General features: G+C 40.3%; 1 protein-coding gene across 2 annotated transcripts in view; it reads left to right on the forward strand.

Annotated features, from left to right (window-relative positions):
• Nucleotides 1–24,066, forward strand: part of FSHR (follicle stimulating hormone receptor) — a 189,102-nt gene that overhangs the window by 135,242 nt on the left and 29,794 nt on the right. Inside the window, exons 5-6 of one of the 2 annotated variants that reach the window (XM_068973535.1) lie at nt 22,131–22,202; nt 23,386–23,463. In XM_068973535.1, the coding sequence (XP_068829636.1) occupies nt 22,131–22,202; nt 23,386–23,463 (150 nt within the window). The remainder of the gene's footprint in view (nt 1–22,130; nt 22,203–23,385; nt 23,464–24,066) is intronic. The other variant, XM_068973544.1, reaches the window with a different exon arrangement.

Consider the following 24,066-nt stretch of genomic DNA (forward strand, 5'->3'; position numbering starts at 1 on the left):
CTAAGTGACACAATAAACAGCTCCCACCCTGCCACATGGGAGGGGCTGGGAAGGGCAGATTCATGACTGTCTGGAGGAACCTTTCTCCCAAGGCTCCGGCACCATTCTCATGCCTACTGTGCATGAGAGTTTAAGAGTTGTGTTAACTAGTTTCTAGAAACTTGGCATATGGCATATCTCACACCTCAGCATCTCAGGAAAAGTCCACCTCTGACATCTTATTATGCTGAGACCTGCTCTAGCCCTGAAGGCATCATATGTGCTCCAAACTGAAAGGACAAATAACATCAAATTGACAGCTGCTCAGTAGCCCATCACAAACTTTTCATTTCTTTCTAATTCAGCCTACGTTGTCAAAGATTTATCTTAATTTTAGTCTTCCTTTGATTCATTTTTGTCATGAGAACATGATTTCTTCCTACCCAGACATAGTGTGTAGAGAGGTTAATTGTTGGGCCAGGGGGAGTAGGAATCTTATCCTGTGACTGATGGACTCTGTGAAGCTGCAGGGGAGTTATTCAGTCTCTCACCTCCCCTCTTTAGGTGGTACTCTGAAGGGGCCCATCTGGAAATGCCTGAAGATGCGGGTAGAAACCCCATCAAAGTTCACTGGACACAGTGTGCCCTAGAGGAGTAGAGGAGGCTGACTAATAGAACACTCAGAGAGAGTTTGTCAACCACCCTACAAGGTGACAGCATTTTCAGAGAATCAGTGTCAATACTCTAGCTTCTAGCAGGGCTTCAAAGGTTGAACTAGGCAACACCAAACTCAGGAGATACTCTACAATAAAGGAGGAATCCAAGGTCAATGTGTTTGGGGAAAGCCAGCACTCTACTTCCTGCTCTTGGGCATTTATAATGAATAATATTGTGGTTAAGGCTCTGAGAACCCTGTAGGAAAAGAAATGCTTAGCCTTATTAACCCAGCATTTCCTAGACTTATTTGATGATTGTAGCCTTTCATTTGTAAGCAAAGCACTTACAATGTTTAAAAATAGCATTTTTGGAGAAATGCTCAAAGTTTCCAAGTTGTAAAGCATCTTAGGGGCCACAGAGTTCAGCTCCCCTTTCCAGCTCTATACCCAGTTCCAAAGTGTGGCGTTTCTCCTCACACATCCAAGCAATTCTCAGACATCAGTTGGGTGCTCTACAATTCAACTCAATTTTGACACTGCCTACCTGGATACAGCATCAGATCCCAATGATCTATGGTTTGCTCCTATTAAATTGCCCCCCATAAAATACCAATTGCAAGTCCAGGTTGTCACCTGTGCTCCGTCCAACCAGCTATAGAATGGAGGTTCTAATAACCCTTCTTTGAGTTTGGTTACTTTGCTAGAGCAGCTCATTGAACTCAGGGAAACATTTTGCTTACTCGATAACTAGCTTATTATATTAAGGATACAATGTAGGAACAGCCAAAAGGAAGATATGCAGAGAGTGAGGTATGGGAAAAGGATTCTGAGCTTCTGTGCCCTCTCCAAGCACACCACACTCCCCACACAGAAGTTCTGTGCCAGGAAGGGGAACAGAGACCAAATATACATTTCTTATAATAAATAACAATATCACAACCCTCATGAAGAATCCCAGCCACACAGACATTTCCAGAGGTAGGGAACCAGGTGCTTCACAGTACAATTAATCCTTCTATTGGGCAACTGTCATAATGAATGAGAATCAGCCTGATCATGGTAGAAGCACAAACTTTAGAGTCAGAAAGATGTGGGTTCAACCTCCAGCTCTGCCCCCTCTTATGTGTGGCTTTGTGAAAGTGCCTGAACCTCTCAGCTCTGCCTCCTCCACTCTGATATGACGATGGTAATGTTACCTGTCTCTTAAGGTAGGAGAGAGGAATAAATAAAATAATCAATGTTAAGTGCTTGGTGTGGTACCTGGTACATAGGAAGTGTTCAATAAATGTTGACCATTATTATTATTAATCCTGTATCTACCTTCCTAAGCAGCACAGCACAAATCTATCATTATTTCCACCTGGCAGCTCTTCAGAATCACAATCTTCTCTTCTCAAGAAAAGTATCCTATGTAGTGTACAATATGGTCTTGAATTCCTCACCCCATCAGCAAAAAAAAAAAAAAAAAAAAAAAAACCCTATGTCCCCAAATAAGTTTACTTATAGATGTATATACAATTATAGTATTAATGTATGGTTATATTACAAAATGTACACACAAATGATATTTTAAAGTATGAAATAAAGATGAATAAAAATGTGCTTTTACATATACCTCCTGCCTTAATATATACCATTTTATATGGCACAATAAGCCTATTTTGATCTCACTAAATATAATAACAATATTTTAGAGGAAGCAGTATCATAGGATGCACCTCATTATTTTTTAGTTAGTTTTATTGAAGGGTAATTGCATTACAGAATTTTGCTATCTTCTGTCAAATCTCAACATGAATCAGCCACAGGTATACATATATCCCCTCCCTTTTGAACCCAGCTCCCATCTTCCTCCCCATCCCACCACTCTAGTTTGATACAGAACCCCTGTTTGAGTTTCCTGAGACATAGAGCAAATTCCCATTGGCTATGTATTTTACATATGGTAATGTAAGTTTCCATGTTGCTCTTTCCATACATCTCATCCTCTCCTCCCCTCTCCCCATGTCCATAAGTCTATTCTCTATGTCTGTTTCTCCATTGCTGCCCTGTAAATAAATTCCTCAGTACCACTTTTCTAGATTCCATATATATATGTTAAAATATGATAATTATCTTTCTGACTTACTTCACTCTGTAAAATAGGTTCTAGGTTGATCCACCTTATTAGAACTGACTCAAATGCATTCCTTTTTATGGCTGAATAATATTCCATTGTGCATATGTATAACAACTTCTTTATCCATTCATCTGTTGATGGATATCTAGGTTGCTTCCATGTTCTAGCTATTGTAAATAGTGTTGTGATAAACAATGGGATACATGTGTATTTTTCAACCCTGGTTTCCTCAGGGTATATGCCTAGGAGTGGGACTGCTGGGTTATATGGTGGTTTTATTCCTAGTTTTTTAAGAAATCTCCATACCATCTTTCATAGTGGCTGTATCAATTTACATTCCCACCAACAGTGCAAGAGTATTCCCTTTTCTCCACACCCTCTCCAGCATTTACTGTTTGTAGACTTTTTGATGATGGCCATTCTGACTTGTGTGAGGTGATATCTCATTGTAGTTTTGATTTGCATTTCTCTAATAATGAGCGATGTTGAGCATCTTTTCATGTGTTTGTTAGCCATCTGTAAGCCTTCTTTGGAGAAATGTCTGTTTAGGTCTTTTTCCCACTTTTTGATTGGGTTGTTTTTCTGGCATTGAGTTGTATGAGCTACTTGTATATTTTGGAAACTAACCCTTTGTCAGTTGTTTCATTTGCTATTACTTTCTCCCATTCTAAGGGTTGTCTTTTCACCTTGCATATAGCTTCCTTTGCTGTGCATTTAAGTTTAATCAGGTCCTTGTTTACTTTGGTTTTTATTTCCATTACTCGAGGAGGTGGGTCATAGAGGATCTTGCCTTGATTTATGTCATCAAGTGTTCTGCCTATGATTTACTCTAAGAGTTTTATAGTTTCTAGTCTTACATTTAGGTCTTTAATCCATTTTGAGTTTATCTTTGTGTATGGTGTTAGGAAGTATTATAATTTCATTCTTTTACATGTAGCTGTCCAGTTTTCCCAGCACCATTTATTGAAGAGGCTGTCTTTGCTCCATTATATATTCTTGCCTCCTTTGTCAAAAATAAGGTAACCATAGGTGCATGTGTTTATTTCTGAGCTTTTTATCCTTGTTCCATTGGTCTATATTTCTGTTTTTGTGCCAGTACCATACTGTCTTGATGACTGTAGCTTTGTAGTATAATCTGACATCAAGAAGATTGATTACTCCAGCTCCATTTTTCTTTCTCAAGACTGCTTTGGCTATTCAGGTCTTTAGTGTTTCCATATGAATTGTGAAATATTTTGTTCTAGTTCTGTGAAAAATGCCATTGGTAATTTGACAGGGATCACATTGAATCTGTAGATTGCATTTGGTAGTATAGTCATTTTCACAATATTGACTCCTCCTCCCCAGGAACGTGGACTATCTCTCCATCTGTTTATGTCATCTTTTATTTCTTTCATTAGTGTCTTTTAATTTTCCATGTACAGTTCTTTTGTCTCTAAATAAGTGTATTCCTAGATATTTAATTCTTTTTGTTGCAATGGTGAAGAAATGATTGATTTCTTCTCTTTCTGATTTTTCATTTTTAGAATATGGAAATGCAAGTGATTTCTCTGTATTGATTTTGTACCCTGAAACTTTGCTAAATTCACTGATTAGCTCTAGTAATTTTCTGATACTATCTTTAGGGTTTTCTGTGTACAGTATCATGTCATCTGCAAACAGTGAGAGCTTTACTTCTTTTCCAATCTGGATTTCTTTTATTTCTTTTTCTTCTCTGAATGCTGTAGCTAGGACTTCCAGAACTATGTTGAAAAATAATGGTGAAAGTGGACACCCTTGTTTTGTTCCTGATCTTAGGTGGAATGCTTTGAGGTTTTCACCATCGAGAATAATGTTTGCCGTAGGCTTATCATATATGACCTTTACTATGTTGAGGTAGGTTCCTTCTATGCCCATTTTTTGAAGAGTTTTAATCATAAATGGGTGCTTAATTTTGTCAATGGAGAAGGCATTGGCACCCCACTCCAGTACTCTTGCCTAGAAAATCCCATGGACGGAGGAGCCTGGAAGACTGCAGTCCATGGGGTCGCTGAGGGTCAGACACGACTGAGCGACTTCACTTTCACTTTTCACTTTCATGCATTGGAGAAGGAAATGGCAACCCACTCCAGTATTCTTGCCTGCAGAATCCCAGGGACGGGGGAGCCTGGTGGGCTGCCCTCTATGGGGTCGCACAGAGTCAGACACGACTGAAGTGACTTAGCAGCAGCAGCAATTTTGTCAAAGGCTTTTTCTGCATCTGTTGAGATTATCATGTGATTTTTATCTTTCAATTTGTTAATATAGTGTATCACACTGATTGATTTGCCTATTTTGAAGAATCCTTGCATCCCTGGAATAAACCAAACTTGATCATGGTGTATGAGCTTTTTGATGTGTTGTTGAATTCTGTTTGCTAAAATATAGTTGAGGATTTTTGTATCTATGTTCATCAATGATATTGGCCTGTAGTTTTCTGTTTTCGTGTTGTCTTTGTCTGGTTTTGGTATCAAGGTGATGGTGGCCTTGTAGAATGAGTTTGGAAGTGTTCCTTCCTCTGAAATTATTTGAGAGTTTTAGAAGGATAGGCATTAGCTCTTCTGTAAATGTTTGATAGAATTCTCATGTGAAGCCATCTGGTCCTGGGCTTTTGTTTTAGGGGAGATTTTCTGATGACAACTTCAATTTCAGTGCCTGTGATTGGGTTGTTCATAATTTCTATTTCTTCCTGGTTCAGTCTTGGAACTGAATTTTTCTAAGAATCTGTCCATCTCTTCCAGGTTGTCTATTTTATAGCCATATAGTTGTTCATAATCCTGTCTTATAGTCCTTTGTATTTCTGCATTGTCTGTTGTAACCTCTCCTTTTTCATTTCTAATTTTGTTGACTTGATTCTTCTCTCTTTTTTTCTTGATGAGTTTGGCTAAAGTTTTGTCAATTTTATCTTCTCAAAAACCCAGCTTTTATTGTTATTAATCTTTACTATTGTTTCTTTCATTGCTTTTTCATTATTTCTGCTTGGATCTTTATAATCTCTTTCCTTCTACTAATCTTGGGGGGTTCTTTTGTTCTTCTTTTTCCAGTTGTTTTAGGTGTAAAGTCAGGTTGTCTATTTGATGTTTTTCTTGTTTCTTGAGGTAGGACTGTATTGCTATAAACTTTCCTCTTAGAACTGCTTTTGCTGAACCCTATAGGTTTCGAGTTGTCATGTTTTCATTGTTGTTTGTTCCTAGAAATTTTTTTATTTCCCTTTTGATTTCTTCAGCAACCTGTTGGTTATTTAGAAACATGTTGTTTAATCTCCATGTGTTTGTGTTTCTTAAAGTTTTTTTCTTATAATTGATATCTAGTCTCATAGCATTGTGGTCAGAGAAGATGCTTGATATGACTTCAACTTTCTTAAATTTACTGAGGTTTGATTTGTGACCCAAGATGTGGTCTATCCCGCAGAATGTTTCATGTGCACTTGAGAAGAAGGTGTATTCTTCTGCATTTGGATGGAATGTCCTGAAAATATCAATGAGATCCATCTCATCTAATGTATCATTTAAGACTTGTGTTTCCTTATTACTTTTCTGTTTTGATGATCTGTCCATTGGTGTGAGTGGGGTGTTAAAGTCTCCTACTATTATTGTGTTACTGTCCATTTCTTCTTTTATGTTTGTTAGTGTTTGTCTTATGTATTGAGGCGCTATGTTGGGTACATAGATATTTACAGTTGTTCTGTCTTCCTCTTGGATTGATCCTTTGATCATTATGCAGTGTCCTTCCTTATCTCTTGTCATAGTCTTTAAGGTCTATTTTGTCTGATATAAGGATTGCTACTCTAGCTTTCTTTTGCTTCTCATTTGCATGGAATATATTTTTCCATCCTCTCACTTTCAGGCTATATGTGTCTCTAGGTCTGAAGTGGGTTTCTTGTAGACAGCACATATATGGTTCTTATTTTTGTATCCATTCAGCCAGTCTGTGTCTTTGGTTGGACCATTTAATCCACTTACATTTAAAGTAATTATTGATATATCTGTTCCTATTGACATTTTTCTTAATGGTTTGGAGTTGATTTTGTAGATCTTTTTTCTTTTGTATTTCTTGACTATATAAGTCCCTTTAACATTTGTTGTAAAGCTGGTTTGGTGGTACTGAATTCTCTTAACTTTTGCTTGTCTGAAAAGCTTTTTATTTCTCCATCACTTTTGAATGAGATCCTTGCCAGGTACAGTAATCTTGGTTGTAGATTTTTCCCTTTAAGTACTTTAAATATATCCTGCCATTCCCTTCTGAACTGTAGAGTTTCTGCTGAAAGATCAGCTATTAAGTATATGCGGTTTCCCATGTATATTACTTGTTGTTTCCCCCTTGCTGCTTTTAATATTCTTTGTATTTAGTCTTTATTAGTTTGATTATTATGTGTTTTGGCATGTTTCTTGTTGGATTTACCCTGTATGGAACTCTCTGTGCTTCTTGAACTTGACTATTTCCTTTTCCATGTTGGGGAAATTTTCAATTATAATTTCTTCAAAAATTTTCTCATACCCTTTCTTTTTCTCTTCTTATTCTGAGACCCTATAATTCTAATGTTGGTGTGTTTGATATTGTCCCAGAGGTCTCTGAGACTATCCTCAGCTCTTTTCATTCTTTTTACTTTATTGTGCTCTTCAGAAGCTATTTCCATCATTTTAGCTTCCAGCTCACTGATTTATCCTTCTGCTTCAAATGTTCTGCTATTGATTCCCTCTAGAGTATTTTTAATTTCAGTAATTTTGTTGTTTGTCTCTGCATGTTTATTCTTTAATTCTTCTAGGTCTTGGTTAATTAATTCTTTCATTTTCTCCATTTTGTTTTCAAGGTTTTTGATCATCTTTATTCTGAATTGATTTGATTATCATTATTCTGAATTCTTTTTCAGGTAGTTTGCCTATTTCCTTTTCATTTATTTGGACTTCTGTGTTTCTAGTGTGTGCCTTCATTTGTGTAGTACTTCTCTGCCTTTTTATTATTTTTTTTAAATTTATTATGTTTGAGGTCTCCTTTTCCTAGGCTTCAAGGAAAGTTGAATTTTTTCCCTGAAGAAAGTTGAATTCATTCTTACATTTGATTTCTGCCCTCATAAGGTTGGTCCAATGGTTTGTGTGAGCTTCATATAAGGTGAGATTTGTGCTGAGTTTTTGTTTGTTTTTCCTCTGATGGGCAAGGCTGAAAGTGAAGAGTGAAGTCATCACTCAGTCAATGTCTGACTCTTTGCAACCCTGTGGACTGTATCCATGGGATTTTCCAGGCAAGAGTACTGGAGTGGGTTGCCATTTCCTTCTCCAGAGGATCTTCCCAACCCAGGGATCAAACCTGGGTCTTCTGCATTTTAGGCAGATGCTTCACCGTCTGAGCCACCACAGAAGTCTGAGTGAGGTGGTAATCCTGTCTGCTGATGATTGGCTTTGTATTTGTGTTTTTGTTTGTTGTTTAGATGAGGCGTCCTGCACAAGGTGCCACTGGTGGTTGGGTGATGCTGGGTCTTATATTCAAGTGTTTTCCTGTGTGTGAGTTCTCGCTATTTGATACTCCCTAGGGTTAGTGCTCTGGTAGTCTAGGGTCTTGTAGTCAGTGCTCCCACTCCAAAGGCTCAGGGCTTGATCTCTGGTCTGGAACAAAGATTCCACAAGTGGTTTCTTGTGGCATTTTGCTGCTGCTAAGTCACTTCAGTCATGTCTGACTCTGTGCGACCCCATAGAGGGCAGCCCACCAGGCTCCCCCGACCCTGGGATTCTGCAGGCAAGAACACTGGAGTGGGTTGCCATTTCCTTCTCCAATGCATGAAAGTGAAAAGTGAAAGTGAAGTCGCTCAGTCGTGTCTGACCCTCAGCGACCCCATGGACTGCAGTCTTCCAGGCTCCTCCATCCATGGGATTTTCTAGGCAAGAGTACTGGAGTGGGGTGCCATTGCCTTCTCCATCTTATGGCATTAAGTGAGATTAAAACAAATATCCAAAAAATGAGAAGCCAAAGATGAACCCCAGACTAATGGCAGTTACAGAATCAGGCAAATAACAATTTAAATAATGGAATATACACATATATACCCATGGGCAAAGTAAAAACAGTCCAACAAAAATAAAGTACAGTAGATTGACCTGGTATATTTACTAGTTAAGAATAAAAGTAACTAAAGCACAACCTGGCAAACAAAACTAAAACAAGGTGCCAACTGGGGAATAAAGCAATGAAAACAAACTAACTAATAAGTTGAGAGGAAAGGAAAGAAAGAAAAGAAAGACTAGATATGCAAAGTTAAATAGAGGTAGATGAAGAAGATTTATATATATTAAAGATTAACTGCAAGGAGAAAAGAACAGTAGGAAAGGCAAAAAAAGGAATAAATGTAGAAAAATATAATAGGTTTTTAAAAATTAAAATTATTAAGAGGAGAAAAGAAAAAAATGGAAAAAAGAAAAAAGAAATAAAAAAAGGAAGACTCCACAAAATTGCAAAAGCCCAGCATAGAGGCAGAGATTTATAACAAAAAGTGTGACTGAATATACATATATACATATATGCCCATAAGCAAAATCAAAACAGTCCAACAAAAACAAAGTACAATAGATTGATCCAGTGAACAAAGGAAACCAAAAATTATATCTACCAGAACAAAACTAACTAAAGCACAAACTAGAAAGCAAAACTAAAGAAAGGTGCCAACTGGGGAATAAAACAATGAAAAAAGAACTAACAAACATGTTGAGAGGAAAGGAAAGAAAGAAGAGATATGCAAAGTCACATAGAGGTAAAGAATATTTATATATATTAAAGATTAACTGCAAGGGGAAAAGAACAATAGGGAAAGCAAAGAAAGGAATAAATGTAGAAAAAATAATAATAGATTAAACAAATTCAAAGTTAAAATTAAAAAAAAAAAGAAAAACTCAGAACTGCAAAATCCCAACAGAGAGGCAGAGGTTTATAACAACAATTAAAAATGTGACTGATAAAGTAATTAGCCTCCAATTAAAAAAAAAAGAAAAAATATGATTGAGGTAAAAGGGAAAAGAAGCTCAAAAGCTTAATTGGATTTCATAGTGCCAATAAAATTGACAACTACAATGGGGGGTGGGGGGAAAACTCCAAAAGAATCTGCAGAACAAGTGAAAACATAAGAATCACAATTTTTTTCTTGAGTCACTGCGGTCAGTCCTTTCCCTCACTGGGAGTCACACAGTCCACCTCACCTCCCTAGGATGTCCTCCAGCACTGTGCTGATCTCTGGACCTGCCGTGGGGGCAGCTCAGATTCTAACCTGGCCCTACGCCTGTGTGTTCTTGCCTCTAATGTCCACAGCTATCACAACTAGTGCGTTTTCTTTTGTGGGAGCTCTCAACGACCTTTTATATATTCCACAGACACAGAGTCTGCCTAGTCGATTGTGTGGATTTATCTTCAGCTTGTACAGCTGGTAGGAAGGTTTTGGGTCTTCTTCCTTAGCCACACTGCCCCTGGGTTTCAACTGTGGTTTTATTTCCACCTCTACATGAGGGTCGTCCACTGGGGTTTGCTCCTGAGGCTGCCCTGGAGGACTTGGTTTTGCCCTTGTGAGGGCCAGGTGTGGAGGTGCTGCAGCTGCTTGGGTTGCAGGGGTTCTGGCAGCACCAGGTACTCAGGGGAGTTGGTGGCTAGGCAGCAGGAAATATAGTGCTCTAGAAGGGTAGGGCAACCAGTATTGGCCAATACGCTCCAGTATTCTTACTGGAGAATCCCCCTCCCTGACAGAGAAGCCTGGCAGGCCACAGTCTACAGGGTCGCAAAGAGTCAGACATGATTGAAGCGACCCTGTGCGCATAAACACAAGACTTTTTTTTTTGCCTGAGGCAGCTCTGCCCCAGTGAGAGTTAAGCGTGAAGGTGGTGCAGCTGGCTGGCTTCCAGGGACCCTGGTGGTGCCTAGTGTGCAGGGATACAGAGGGCCTCCACTGCAGGAGTTGTGTTCCTATCAGAATCTTTTTTCAGTCTTGTAGCTGGCGATCAGAAGGCCTCTTTGGCTAGTCTTTCTCCCAAGCTCCCCCTGTTGCAGCACTTAGAGGGCTCCCTTGCCCGGAGTACTTTTCTGTTGTTCAGCGCGTCAGGCACATAGAGACCTCCCCGGCTGGGGTCCTACTCTGTAGATTGGCACATTAGGCACTTAAAGGAGCACCCTGGGTGGGGTCCTATTCTGTAGTTCAGGGCATGAGGTGTTTGATGGGCCAGCCTCTCTATTGCTCAGCTGCCGATGCTGGCTTGTGAGGAGAGAGAGGCTATGGTGACGGCTCCACCCGCTACATGTGACTCAGCAGTATCACCTTGCTTCCATGGCTGCCTGGCTTTCCTCCACAGGCATTTCCTACCACGATCTCCTCCCTCACCTCCCCTTGATCCGTCTCTCCTCAATCACCAACAACCATCATCCTAGGATTGCTCCACAATCCCTAAACTCCAGCTCCCAGTCGCTGCACTTTCCAGGGGACCAGCATTCCTGTCTGGGGCATGTATGGCTCTGGCAAGGACTGTCTGATTTTCATTCCATTTAAGCTGCCACAGATCAGCTCTTTCACTCTCAGCCTTGAATGTTTCTCCTCTGACTCAGATATTGCCCCGATGTGGGGATCAGACCCCTGCTTCAGTTCCTCCACTCACCAAGTGCAGGTCCACTCTTACTAACACTCCTATTTTTCCCCCTAGTTCCTTTGTCCGACTAAATTTTGCATGATTCTATATATTCTTTTCCACTGGTCAGGTACTCCTGTCCACTCTCAGCTGGTGCTCTGCACACATTTCTGTGTCTGAAGGTGTATTCTTGATGTATCCGTGGAGAGAAATGTATTCTATGTCCACCTACTCCTCCACCATCTTGTTCCCCCCACACTTTATTATTTTTTAATCCTTAGTTTAACATTTGGAAAAGCAATTCATGGGTCATATCAACACTAGATTTTAATGGCTGTCAAAGATGAGAACAAAACTTCACTGAAACAAATAGCTCCAATGGAAGACAAGCCTATGGCTACACTCCCTGAGTCATCCAGACTTCATCTTCAATCCAGTTCTTTCATGCAAACATTTTTACGAAGTTCAGCTAGTCAATTTTCTTCCCTAATGTCAATCAGATGTTCTTACAAACTACCTGAAAGACGTTGCATTTTTATGTTTCTAATCAGAGTTCAAAACCCAGCGAAAAGCTTTAGAGTCAGAAAGTTGCATAGCCTTGTTTTTAAAATACGCACTGTGAGTTTTTATAAATGAAAACATGCATCATTTTCAGCAACAAATTTCCATTTTTTCCCCAAATTCTTTCCTTTGAAATGCTGTTGTATTCCTCCTCATTAATACATCACCTTTCCCTTAAAGAGAAAAATGTGTCAAATTTTAAAATATCCACTTTGTAGCGATATTTCTTATAGTCATTCATCATCACAGAAGACAACAAATTTGGATCACTTGTATTTTTTTTAATCGGTAAGTCATCTTTAATTTTTTCAATGCTTTGCAGTAATTTAAATTGAGATGACCAACAAGCCTCTGGGTGATAGCATGATAAGGACCCAAAGACTGGACAGAATCAGACAGGCAAGGTTAATCCAGGCAGGTTTGTCAAAAGAAGCAGGAGGAAATTAGAGAAAAAGGGCAGGAGGAACCTGGGAAGTTCAGCTGTGGCTTCCAGTGGTTGCAACAGGGCACAAGGAGCCTCAGGCAAAAGGTTTAACAGACAACCCTGCCCAGGCATCATAGAGGTCCCACAAGCAGAAGAGACCCAGACACAGAAACAGCATCTTAGTGCCCAAGAGAACTAGAGGAAAGCAAGTCATGATTCAGGTTCTAGGGAAACCGGGAAATCAGACAAGTTCTCAGTGAGGGCAAAGCAATATAAGTCTGGGCCATGATCAATGGACTTCCCAGGTGGTGCTAGTGATAAAGAATCCACCTCCTAATGCAGAAAACATAAGAGACGTGGGTTCAATCCTTAGGTCAGGAAGATCCCCTGGAGGGGGGCATGGCAACCCACTCCAGTATTCTTGCCTGGAGAATCCCCATGGACAGAGGAGCCTGGAGTGCTACAGTCCATGACGTCACAGAGTCAGACGTGACTGAAGCAACTTAGCAGGCACAGCATGCATGATCAATAACAGTGTCTGGACACAGAGCTAAGGCTTCATTTTGAATAATCTTATTTCCCTGGGTGAGAGAGAAAAGATTTGGGTCCTATAGACTTCAACTAACTCCTTAAGGTCATACATCTTAAAAAGCAGTACAGTCAGGACTTAAATCCAGATCCTCTAGCAGGTTTGATCTCTGAGTCGGTAAGATTCCCTGGAGGAGGGCATGGCAACCCACTCCAGTCTCCAGTATTCTTGGCTGAAGGGTCCAATGGACAGAAGAACTGAGGAGCTACAGTCCATGGGGGTCACAAGGAGTTGGACATGACTGAAGTTACTTAGCACATGTGCACTTCTAGCGTCAGAGCTACCAGTTTGATGCTATGCTACACTTCCCATCTGAGAATAAGACCAGAGCCTGATTGCTAAGCCAGAATATTAGGTCAAAACAGAATCCGGAACCTCCCTGGTGGCACAGTGGATAAGAATCCATCTGCCATTGCAGGGGACACAGGTTAACCCCTGGTCTGGAAAGATTTCACACGCCAAGGAGCAACTAAGCCTATACATTGCAACTACTGAGCCTATGCACCACAACTACTGAAAACCACACCCTAGAGCCTGTGCTCCTCAAAAAGAGAAGCCACTGCAATGAGAAACCCGGGCACCAAAACAGAGAGGAGCCCTTGCTCACTGCAACTAGAGAAAGCCCATGCAAAGCAATGGAGACTCAGCACAGCCAAAAATAAATAAATTAACAACAACAAAAAAAAAAAAACAGAATCTGGCCTTCCCTGGTGGCCCAGTGGTTAAGAATCCACCTGCCAATGCTGGGGACAGGAAGATTCCACATGCCATGCAGCAACTAAGCCCATGGGCCACAACTACTGAGCCAGCGTTCTAGAGCCCAGGAGCCAAAACTACTGAATCCTGTGCACCTAGAGCCCACCCTCTATAAGAAGAGAAGTCACCACAATGAGAAGCCTGCACACTGCAACTAGAGAGCAGTCCCCACTCGCTGCAACTAGAGAAAGCCCCCACACAGCCACAAAGACCAGCACAGCCAAAAAATCAATGATAAATAAATCTTAACACACACACACACACAGAATCTGCAGCCAGGCTAATAAGGCTGAGATCTTCAGAACCCTGCTTTGGGGCTTATTAAATTCCCACCGATTGCTACAGAGTCTGGTTTCCAAGGAGACCAAGGCCAGTTTGAGCTGAACAGGAGTTAAATATTTCTAACTTTGAAAGCATGAGACTGGAGAGACATGAAAACAGGCTCTCCTACTGTCTCAGGTAAATGGCGTATACAAGATCACTTTACAGAAGGAGAAACTGAGGCTCTGAAAAGGTCAATGAACTGTTTAACACCATCCAGCTTGTGAGAGAGAAAGCACTTAAATCCAGGGTTCCTAGTCTTAAGTCTAATGCCCTTTTCACTGAACGACAGCTTATTACACACACTCCCACCTAACTCCAAGTTTATGTGATTCTATACTTAATCAAATCTTTAATGATTTGGAAAGTACATGTTAGCATGTACTTTTCTAATGGTGTATATAGAGACACAAACTCTCAGTCAATAAGGACCTACATTTAATAGAAATCTTAGCATCAGTGAGCCTGAAAAGGTAAGGAGTCTTCTCTTTTATTAATTAACTATAGGACACTCCTCTCCTTCTTATGAATCAGCGTATAACTTCTCCCAGAGTGGTCAGGAGGAAGAAGTACATTTTATCTAAGAGACAGAAAAATCCACTTTACAATGTAAAAACAATAAGGAAGAAACAGTCTTAAATTAGGTGCAAATATATCATGATAAACCAATCAGAAGATGAGAAAAGCAGCTCAACTTCAAACCCTCACTCTTGGCTTCTAGGAAATGTGCTTTGGCAAAAATAATAAACCCCTAACCTAGACACACAACTAACAGCATCCCATTCTTATATCAAATTTGCCTAAAATATCTCAAGTCAGTTCAGTTGCTCAGTCGTGTCTGACTCTTCGCGACCCCATGGACTGCAGTACGCCAGGCCTCCTTGTTCATCACCAACTCCCGGAGTCCACCCAAACCCATCTCCATTGAGTCAGTGATGCCATCCAACCATCTCATCCTCTGTCATCCCCTTCTCCTCCTGCCCTCAATCTTTCCCAGCATCACGGTCTCTTCCAATGAGTCAGCTCTTCACATCAGGTGGCCAAAGTATTGGAGTTTCAGCCTCAACATCAGTCCTTCCAAAGAACATTTAGGACTGATTTCCTTTAGGATGGAATAGTTGGATCTCCCTGCAGTCCAAGGGACTCTCAAGAGTCTTCTCCAACACCACAGTTCAAAAGCATCAATTCTTCGGTGCTCAGCTTTCTTTAAAATATCTCAAGAGGCCATTAAGTCCATGGTATGAACTCTCCTTCTGCCTCAGTTCACAAACTGAAAGAAAACTGGTTCACACAGTCTCAGAATTGATCATTCCCTGCCATGGTGGATTTTGGGTGGAATAGAAAAAATTGCATTCTTGGCTAGCACGTGTGATGAAGAGTGATGAAGACATTTTTCAGTTCAGTGGATTATGTACTGCTGCTGCTGCAGCTAAGTCACTTCAGTCGTGTCCGACTCTGTGCAACCCCATAGACAGCAGCCCACTAGGCATCCCGTCCCTGGGATTCTCCAGGCAAGAGTACTGGAGTGGGGTGCTATTTCCTTCTCCACATGCTTCTCTACCTAGTTTTAAAAGTTGTTGAGATACTGCCTCCTCTTTCCCTTCCCTTTCCATTCCATTTTCCTCTGTGCCCCATCTCTCAAACCCCTCTTGTGGTTTAAGCTATACACACTCATTTCCCTAGTTCAGGCCAATAAGCTCTATACTGTCTTAAAATCTGATTTCCTCTCCTTCCTGCAAGAGCTCCTCCATGAGTAATCCATCTCACATTGCTCTCCCCTTCCCTGAGTCTTAAGACACTCACCATCAACAACATATATCTTAGCACTAGACCCATCTGAGTATTTCCTCTATACTAACCTTAACTCCTCAATTCACCTGTGCATTCCCTGAAAACAAGGGTATGGTCTTTGGCATCCTCTTTTGGAGAGGATGGACACTGTATGGAAGGAAGATGTATATCCCAAAGCAAGACAAGTGAGCCCAAAACACTGAAAGTTTAAGAAAAAAACACATACCAGCACTGCTGAATGTTCATGAAAGCACTAACGATGTTCAGGACAATGAGCCTTAGAGCTGTGGGGTCAATTGTTCTTGGAAGCAAATATAATATTGAGTGAGATGGCATGACAGTGGAATTGGTTCCCATCAACTGAAGGGACCTCACTAAGTTCATCCTGGCAATAGAAGCATCCATTTTCATCACTGTAATCAATACTGGGGACAGTCAGGCATGAAAGGTGTTAATACCAGTTCAGAATGAAAAGCCGGCTGTTGAGAAGGGAGGACTATGAGCAGTTATCTCGCTTTAGAAGATCCATTTGCAGAACTTAAATTTGTTGGCATTTTACCCTCAGGCCTTTACCTGTTTTTGAAGATTAACTGTGGTTGAGTGAATCAAAATAATTTCACAGCAAACAGTCATTTGACCAAAGCAAACCCATTGAGACATAGAGCTCCTAGCTGATTACCCACTTCCAGGCTCCATCAGACATGAATTTATTGATCAAAGGGGGAAAATGAATTGAAAAGTAAGTGTTCATCCAAACTCCATTTCCTGAGTTATCTTGGGGTTATGAAGAGTTGCAGCTATAGAGTTATCATCAATAATCCATCTCACTAGATAGTCACTAGATCTTTTTAAGTGTCTAAAACTCAAAACTACTGGAATAATCTTAGCCGTTTTTGCTGTGTGTTTTCTATAAAGACCAAAGATTTCAATGTGCATCTACAGACATTTATAGATGTCCCATAAGTATAGTGACTTTGGAAGTGCATATTACTGATATTAAATAATGTACTTGCACTCTTCTTATTGATAATAAGAAACCTTTTTCTGCTTCAATTATATAAAATTCTTACTCATTTACTAAGAAAGAGCCAGGTTGTTATACATCAGGTAATGGATAATTTACCCTAATATTAAATCCATTATGTATGAAACATAACTAGTGAGTGATTCCTTTTTTGTGTTCATCTCTGACAACACATAACACATTGCCTGGCCTGGTACATACACAAGCACTTGACAGTGTCACCCACTGTGTCGACACTGAGTTTTCAGGAAAAAACATGATTTCTGTCATTGGAAGAATGTTGAAGATGTTCAATCTGGTTGAAGACACAGATGTTGAATAGAACAAAAACAAAAAGTCATGTACAGTTGAGAATTTTGATGAGCAGTAGTAAGGGAAAATTGCTAGAAAGAATATGATTATATTGGGAAAAATCAAAAACCTTAAGTTAGCTTGGCAATCAGGGAGCTCTTCTCTCAGAAAATGACATTTGTAACTGAACCCTGAAGGATGAGTTGAGGTTGGCCAGGTAAGGTGTGGTTGGTAAGCCTTCCAGATGGAGCATGAGCAAATGCCAGGAAACAGGGAGGAACTTAGCATATCTGAAAAATTGAAGGAAAGCAGTGGTGCTGAAGTGAATTGGGGAAATGACATCAGATGAGGGTGCAAGAGTAGGGAGTAAAGAGTGAAAATTTTACTATGGGAAATAACTAAAGAAAAGCAGAGAACTAATGCCATCTGATTTACATTTTTAAAATGAATGCTCTGTGCTGAATGGAAAATGGGTTTGAAAGGGACAGGATTAAATGTCTGGAAAACAGTAGACTATGACAGAAATCTTGAACAATGATGGCAGTTTGTTCTAGAACAGTGTTGATAGAGACAAAAGAAACTGTATGGAATCAAGAAATATTTTGGAAATGGAATCTAAGAGGACTTTGAGATGGAGTGAATTCTGGGGGGTGAGGGTGAAGAAGCCAAGTTTACTGTCACTTTCTAACAGTTGATAGATGCGAGTGCTATTTATGAGGAAGAACTGAGAAAGAGCAGTTTTGTGAAGGTAATACCGGGGGAACTAGTTTAGTTCACTATGCCAATAAGACATGCAGAACAGGATATATGAAGTAAACTTTAGGGACTTTAGACTGGAGAGGTCAGAAGTCAACTATAAATCTAGCAGTGGTCATCATATCAACACTACTTGAAGCCATGGGAAATGAGACCTTCCCAGCAAAATGAGAGAGAAAGGGCAGAAGGCTCAGAGTACAGATAGAGGCAATGTGCCATGTACTTAGTTGCTCCATCATGTCCGACTCTTTGCAGCCTCATGGACTGTAGCCCACCAAGCTACTCTGTCCATGGGGGTTCTGCAGGCAAGAATACTGGAGTGGGTTGCCATGACCTTCTCCAGGGGATCTTCCCAACCCAGGGATTGAACCCAGGTCTCCCTCATTGCAGGCTGATTCTTTATCGTCTGAGCCACCTGGAAAGCCCACAGATAGAGGGGGCATCAACAACAAAAAAAGCTCAAAGGGACTAACAAAGATGTGGAATAACAGAAAATTTCAACTGGACAGAAACTAATAAAAGAGAGAGACTTGGCAGAGAGTACTGAATTCTGAAAGGCATAAAAAAAAGAGAATTTAAAGTGACCATTAGATTTATTGTTTATGGGTTAGTAGTCATGGGGCATGAGAAAAGTAGATTCAGTGGAGAGATATAGCATGAAAACAAATTGGAGCATCCTCAACAAGCTGAAAAGGAATAGAACATAGAAAATGAAGACAGCATTCACAGACAACCCTTTCTAGAAACTTTACTGTAAAAGAAGGAAGAGAAACAAAGCCGGGCTGCAACTGGAGACAAAGTTGGAGCAAAGACAGATGACAACCATCAGTGAGTCCGTGAAAAGGTGAAACTTGGTACAAGTTAGTATCTCTCTTAGTCTAGGTGATCCAAACTATGTCTGAACAAGGACTCAACAAATGAGCAGTTTCTTTTACATTCAAACTGGAGGAGAGGGGTTAAATGACTAAGAAGAAGAAAAGAAGGCATGAGGGAAGCTAACTCAGAAATGTCTTATCAGCTGACTGCCACCAGGAAATCAAGGCCTAATTATGCTAGAGTCCATCTAAGGTGTCCTTTAGAATATATTCAGAATTGTTCACCCAAGGGATGGAAGAGTTCACCACTAGAAAAGTTGCCCTATGAGATGGCAACCTCCTAGTACTTCCCAATCTGCCCCCTGCCTGAAAATAGTTGAGCAGATTCTTACAAGTGTCCCACTCAGAGATGGTAGAGGAGCCTAGGGTAGAAAATGAGAGAGACCCAGTATAACTGAGGCCAGTGTCTGCTAAGTTAAATCTGTATGTAGCTGGCTGCTATGGTAACCACTAAGTAAAAGATGGAACAAAAGAGTGGGAAGCAGGTTAGAGCAGTGTCTGATATAATGTCTACCTTGATATTCACACATTCCGTGTCCTTTCCAATTTGGAAAGATGAAATGGCTTGTGTCAAGTTCTTAACATGTCCATCCTCCTGATTCCTGGCCTCCAGACCTCCCTTTCCCTGTTTAAGATGAATTACTCCAAGTAGCTGTGATACCTGACAAGTAAATTAACTGAATAAGGGTTTTAATAAATTCTGGTGACAGAAGCAAGAAATGTTTTAGAAATATCAACCAATTAACCTAGTATTTTATGAGCACATACTGTATTCCCAATCTGCACATAGTAGTATAGATTGTCAAAGAATATCTAGTGTGGTCTTTGCTTTGATGTCTCATTAAAAGAATATTCCATAGACCCATGGGAAGTGATCTAAAAATAGTGGAAGGCTGGATATGATTAAATAACAAATGTAGAATAGGAGTGTGTCAAACTAGCAGATATTTAGTTATGGCAATGCTTCTGTTGGTATTTCTCTGAGTAGAATCTCAGAGGTGATGGAGCACAATCATGAAAGCTATTTGTTTGGGTTAGAAATTTCAAACTCCAAATGTTAACAGAAGCTATCTCTGGGTAGTGAATCTAGAGGTGATTTTTACTGTCCTCTGTAGATGTTTCCATAAGCCTCACAATAAATATATATTATTTTTATATTCAAAGAATATATCTTTTTAAAACACCAAAGGATATAGAGCTGCTAGAATTCTCATATATTGCAAGTGGGAATATGAAATGGTACAGCCACTTTGCAAAACAGTTTGGCAGTTTCTAATACAGTTAGACATACACTCACCATCGACCTAACAATCCCACTCATAGACATTTACCCAAGGAAAGTAGACATGGTCTCTCTTTTTCTCCCTCTGTCAGTCTTGGTCTCTCTCACTCAAACACACACACACATACTACACAAATGTTTAAAGCAGTATTTTTTTTATAATCACAAAAGCTGGAAACAACCTAGGTGTTCTTTTGCCAATGAATGAACAAACGATGAATACCCATTTAAAGGAAGACTAACCAGCAATAAAGAGCAGTGAACTGCCGATACATACAGTAACATGGAAGAATCTCAAATGCCTTATACTGTATGAAAGAAGTGCCATAATATATGGTTGCACTGATATGACATTTTGGAAAAGGCAAAATTATATAAATAGAAACTGATCAGTGGCTGGTAGGAATAGGAAGTAAAAGGAAAGGTAACTATTGTACAAAGGAGCAACACAGCATAATTTGAAGGGTGGTGGCACTGGGTTTTATCTTGAGTGTCCTGGCTGTTAGATAGCTGTGTATGCTTGTGTTAACTCAGGTGTCTACACGAAACAGCTTATATTTCAGTGGGAAAAAATTTTTAAGTAAATAACACAATGAAGTCTTCATAAAACCAAGGTAACAGCCATTTTCCACAAATGAAAAACAAAGGGAGGCCATCTCAAGGGCTGTCAAAATCATCAAAAGAAGAACTGATGAAGATGCGTTCTGTGTGGATCACTGAGAACCGAGCAGGAGCAAAACATCTGAGAACCATTACAGAGAATCCGTAGGCAGAATTTACGGGCTCTCTGAATACAGAAGCAAAGAGCAGGACACCAAAGTCTACTCTAGAATCATAAACCCCAGACACACATGCTCTTTCACAATGATGAGCGTACTGGTGCAGGTTCTTTAGCTTGCCAGCAAAAAGACCAAATGTAGGTAAGACACACAGAGAAAATGGAAATGGGAGTGGAGAGGTACTGGGAGGATTTTGAGTATCTCACAGGAGCCTAAGAAATGCTGAAAAACAGTATGCCAGACAACTCTCATTGTCAATTGAAAATCTTCTTCACCACTGCTGTGGAAGCCAGTTCCACTCAAATTCCAACCGGCTTAATTTCAGCTGGACAACACCTACTCTGATCTTGTGTTCCTGTCATTTCTAGTCCCAGGGCAGCTTCTACACCAATGGAAGAGATGCCCAGAGGGAAGTCTCTGGGCACCCACAAGCGTACAAGTCAGAGTGGAGAGTTAACATCATGGGGATGCCGTCAACCAATAGGAAATAGTAGTCTGTGAATAAATGTTTCCCTTTCTTCCTCATTCAGAGCAACAGTTTTGATACCCATTTTGAAAATATCCTACGTCAAGTCCTTTGCATTAAAGACCAGTCACAAGTAGTGCTGGCCAACTCAACTCATATTGATTATCTTTCCCCCATCTCTGTTTCATTTCCCCTGTCCCAACTCACTGAAGTCACGTTATCAAATATACTATCTATAAGGCAGTCTATCTCAGGCTTGGCTTCCTGGGGAACCCAGGCCAAGACATGAAAGCCTTGGGAAGGATCCAATATAGCTCTGGAAATCTCAGCTCTAGCAATGTAGGGACTGTCTCATGAGCATGATGGCATCAGTGGACTCCACTCTAACCAACTTCCAACTTCTTCCCAGGAGAGAGTTTGATGGGCCCACATGGGCCCTCTGAAGTCAAAGGGTATGGAATTCATGCCCTAATATCGACAGAATCACGTGGAGAGGAGAAGAGGCAATTCTTCAGAGCATGTAGAGGCTGGAAGTAGGGGATCATTTAGGAAAATTTTGTTGTCCAGTTGCAAATTGCTTTCGGATTCTGTTGATTTCTTTAGCAAAAGTGTGCACTGTGTCCATCTTTGTGTCTGAGAGTAAGTTTCTTTTCTCTAAGGTATCAGCAGCTTCCTAAACTCGGACTAGAGCTTTAAAATAGAAAATATAAGCATGATTCACATGTATTATAGGATTTTCTGGTAGTTTTTCTGAAAGCTCAATATGGATATTTTGTATTTGGCAAGCCTAGACAGTGGCAATTGTTAAAACAGCCAGCTTTGTTTTTCACTCACTCTTATTTTGTCTCTCTCTAGGTTAATATCCAACACAGGTATTAAGCACTTGCCAGCTGTTCACAAGATTCAGTCTCTCCAAAAGGTTTTACTGTAAGTTTGAAGGGCGGTCACCAACTCTTTACTCATAGCTGTTCTGCCCAACAGCTCTGGGCCTGTAAAAAGCATTGTGTAGTCTACAGCCTCCAGAGGTGTTGCTCTGGGTGAGCAGGGGTAGGAAGGTAAACAGCAAGCATCCCAGCTTTACCTAAAGACCAGCTAATCTCAACTTAGTCAGCAGGCTGAGTCAGCAGGCTCCTCAGTCAGACAGCTGTCAACAGAGCCAGCCAGCAAATCAGGAAGCCTCTCCTTTCTTCACTATTGAGCCTTTTCTCACCTCCCTCCTGTAACTCCCCTTCTCTTCCACCAGCCTCCCCTCCTCCTTCCAGAATGCCCAGGCTGCCCTAGGCATAAAGAAATCACTTGACTGAAGTGTTAATGACAATGTATTTACCTTTTCCAAAGGTATCTATTTTGAAAGAGCAACAGAAAAGGCAACATATGACAGCAAGTTTATTTTCAATAGTGAAATTGTAAGAATCTGGACAGATGCAAAAGGAAGAGGTAGGAAAGAGATGGAATGAGCTGAGGGAAGGAAGGAGAGAGGGAGGGAGAGAGAAAAATAGAGAATCCCCTCTAGTTTCTCAAATTGTCCCAGACAGTTTACTCCTTTTACATATAAATGTTAGATCAGACTCAACAGGGAAGTTTCAGAGGATGAGAGGTACAAACAGAGAAATGAGATTTTCTTCATCCTTTTAGTCAGGATGAGGAAAACCAATGATCAAACTTCTCTGTGACTCAAAAGAGGTCAGAGGAAGAAAACTAGCTTTAAGAAGTAGATTGAAATGGAGGAAGATGAAGGCCCAACTAAGGTGAATGGAGAGGTTTGGTAGAAATGGAAGGTCAGCTTAAGTGACTCTGTCATATTGAGCAGGTACCAACTGTGGAGGCAAGGATAATAAATGAGTACATTATAACCTCACACAGTTGAATTAGCCTGGAAAATTTTCAGAGATGTAACAGACTGCATGTCTGCAATTGCACTTTCAAGAAGAACTGATATACTAGAGATAAATTAGATGTCATCAATTTCCCAAACGTTGAGCTCCTCATTCTATAACTATTCAAGCATTACCTCAGTTAAAGACTACACCATGCCAAGTAGACTCCATGTGGGAAGGTGACACGGGATGGAGCTGATATAAACATCTAACCTGTCTGTACTTTCTTCCAGAGATATTCAAGATAATATAAACATCCACACAGTTGAAAGAAATTCTTTCATGGGGCTAAGTTTTGAAAGTATGATTGTGTAAGTAAAGAAAAAAAAATCCAATGGAGTAACATTTGGCTTTTCATGCAATGCTTTCTTTGTCATAATGGTATGTTCCCTTTTTTGCAGGGGGCAGGGGAGGTGTAACTTTGGCATTTCTCCATTCCAATTTGTCTCTGATTCTGTGTTTTTCTCTCACTTCCCAACTTTACATTTCCAAATCACAGCATGGAGCCATGTTAATAATTTATGATTCTGTGGTGCGATTCAAGTGTTTAAAATTGCTCTTTGAATGATGGTCTCCTGTGATGCAACATCTGTTCTGAGGGACAGAATAACTCATGCATCAGTAAAGCTAGTTATTGCCTGGCAAGGCTTTTGTTGCCCAAAGAAAAAGACCAAGGAGGAGTCTGAATCAGGAAGATATGGATATTCCCTCATAACCATGCCAAGCAGCTCCTGTTCAGCCCCACACTGGGCATATAAGATGACTTCACATTTGCTTAGAACAATCACTTTTTTTAATGAGCTTGAGCTACTCTCTATGATTTTGGGGAAAGTTTGTAAATGTACTCTACATTGTTAATGAACCATCTTCTAATCGTTTGTGCCAGTAGCCTGTGTAGCAGTTTATCCACTCCC

The sequence above is a fragment of the Capricornis sumatraensis genome, chromosome 1 (assembly GCF_032405125.1).
Source record: "Capricornis sumatraensis isolate serow.1 chromosome 1, serow.2, whole genome shotgun sequence".
NCBI lineage: Eukaryota > Metazoa > Chordata > Mammalia > Artiodactyla > Bovidae > Capricornis > Capricornis sumatraensis.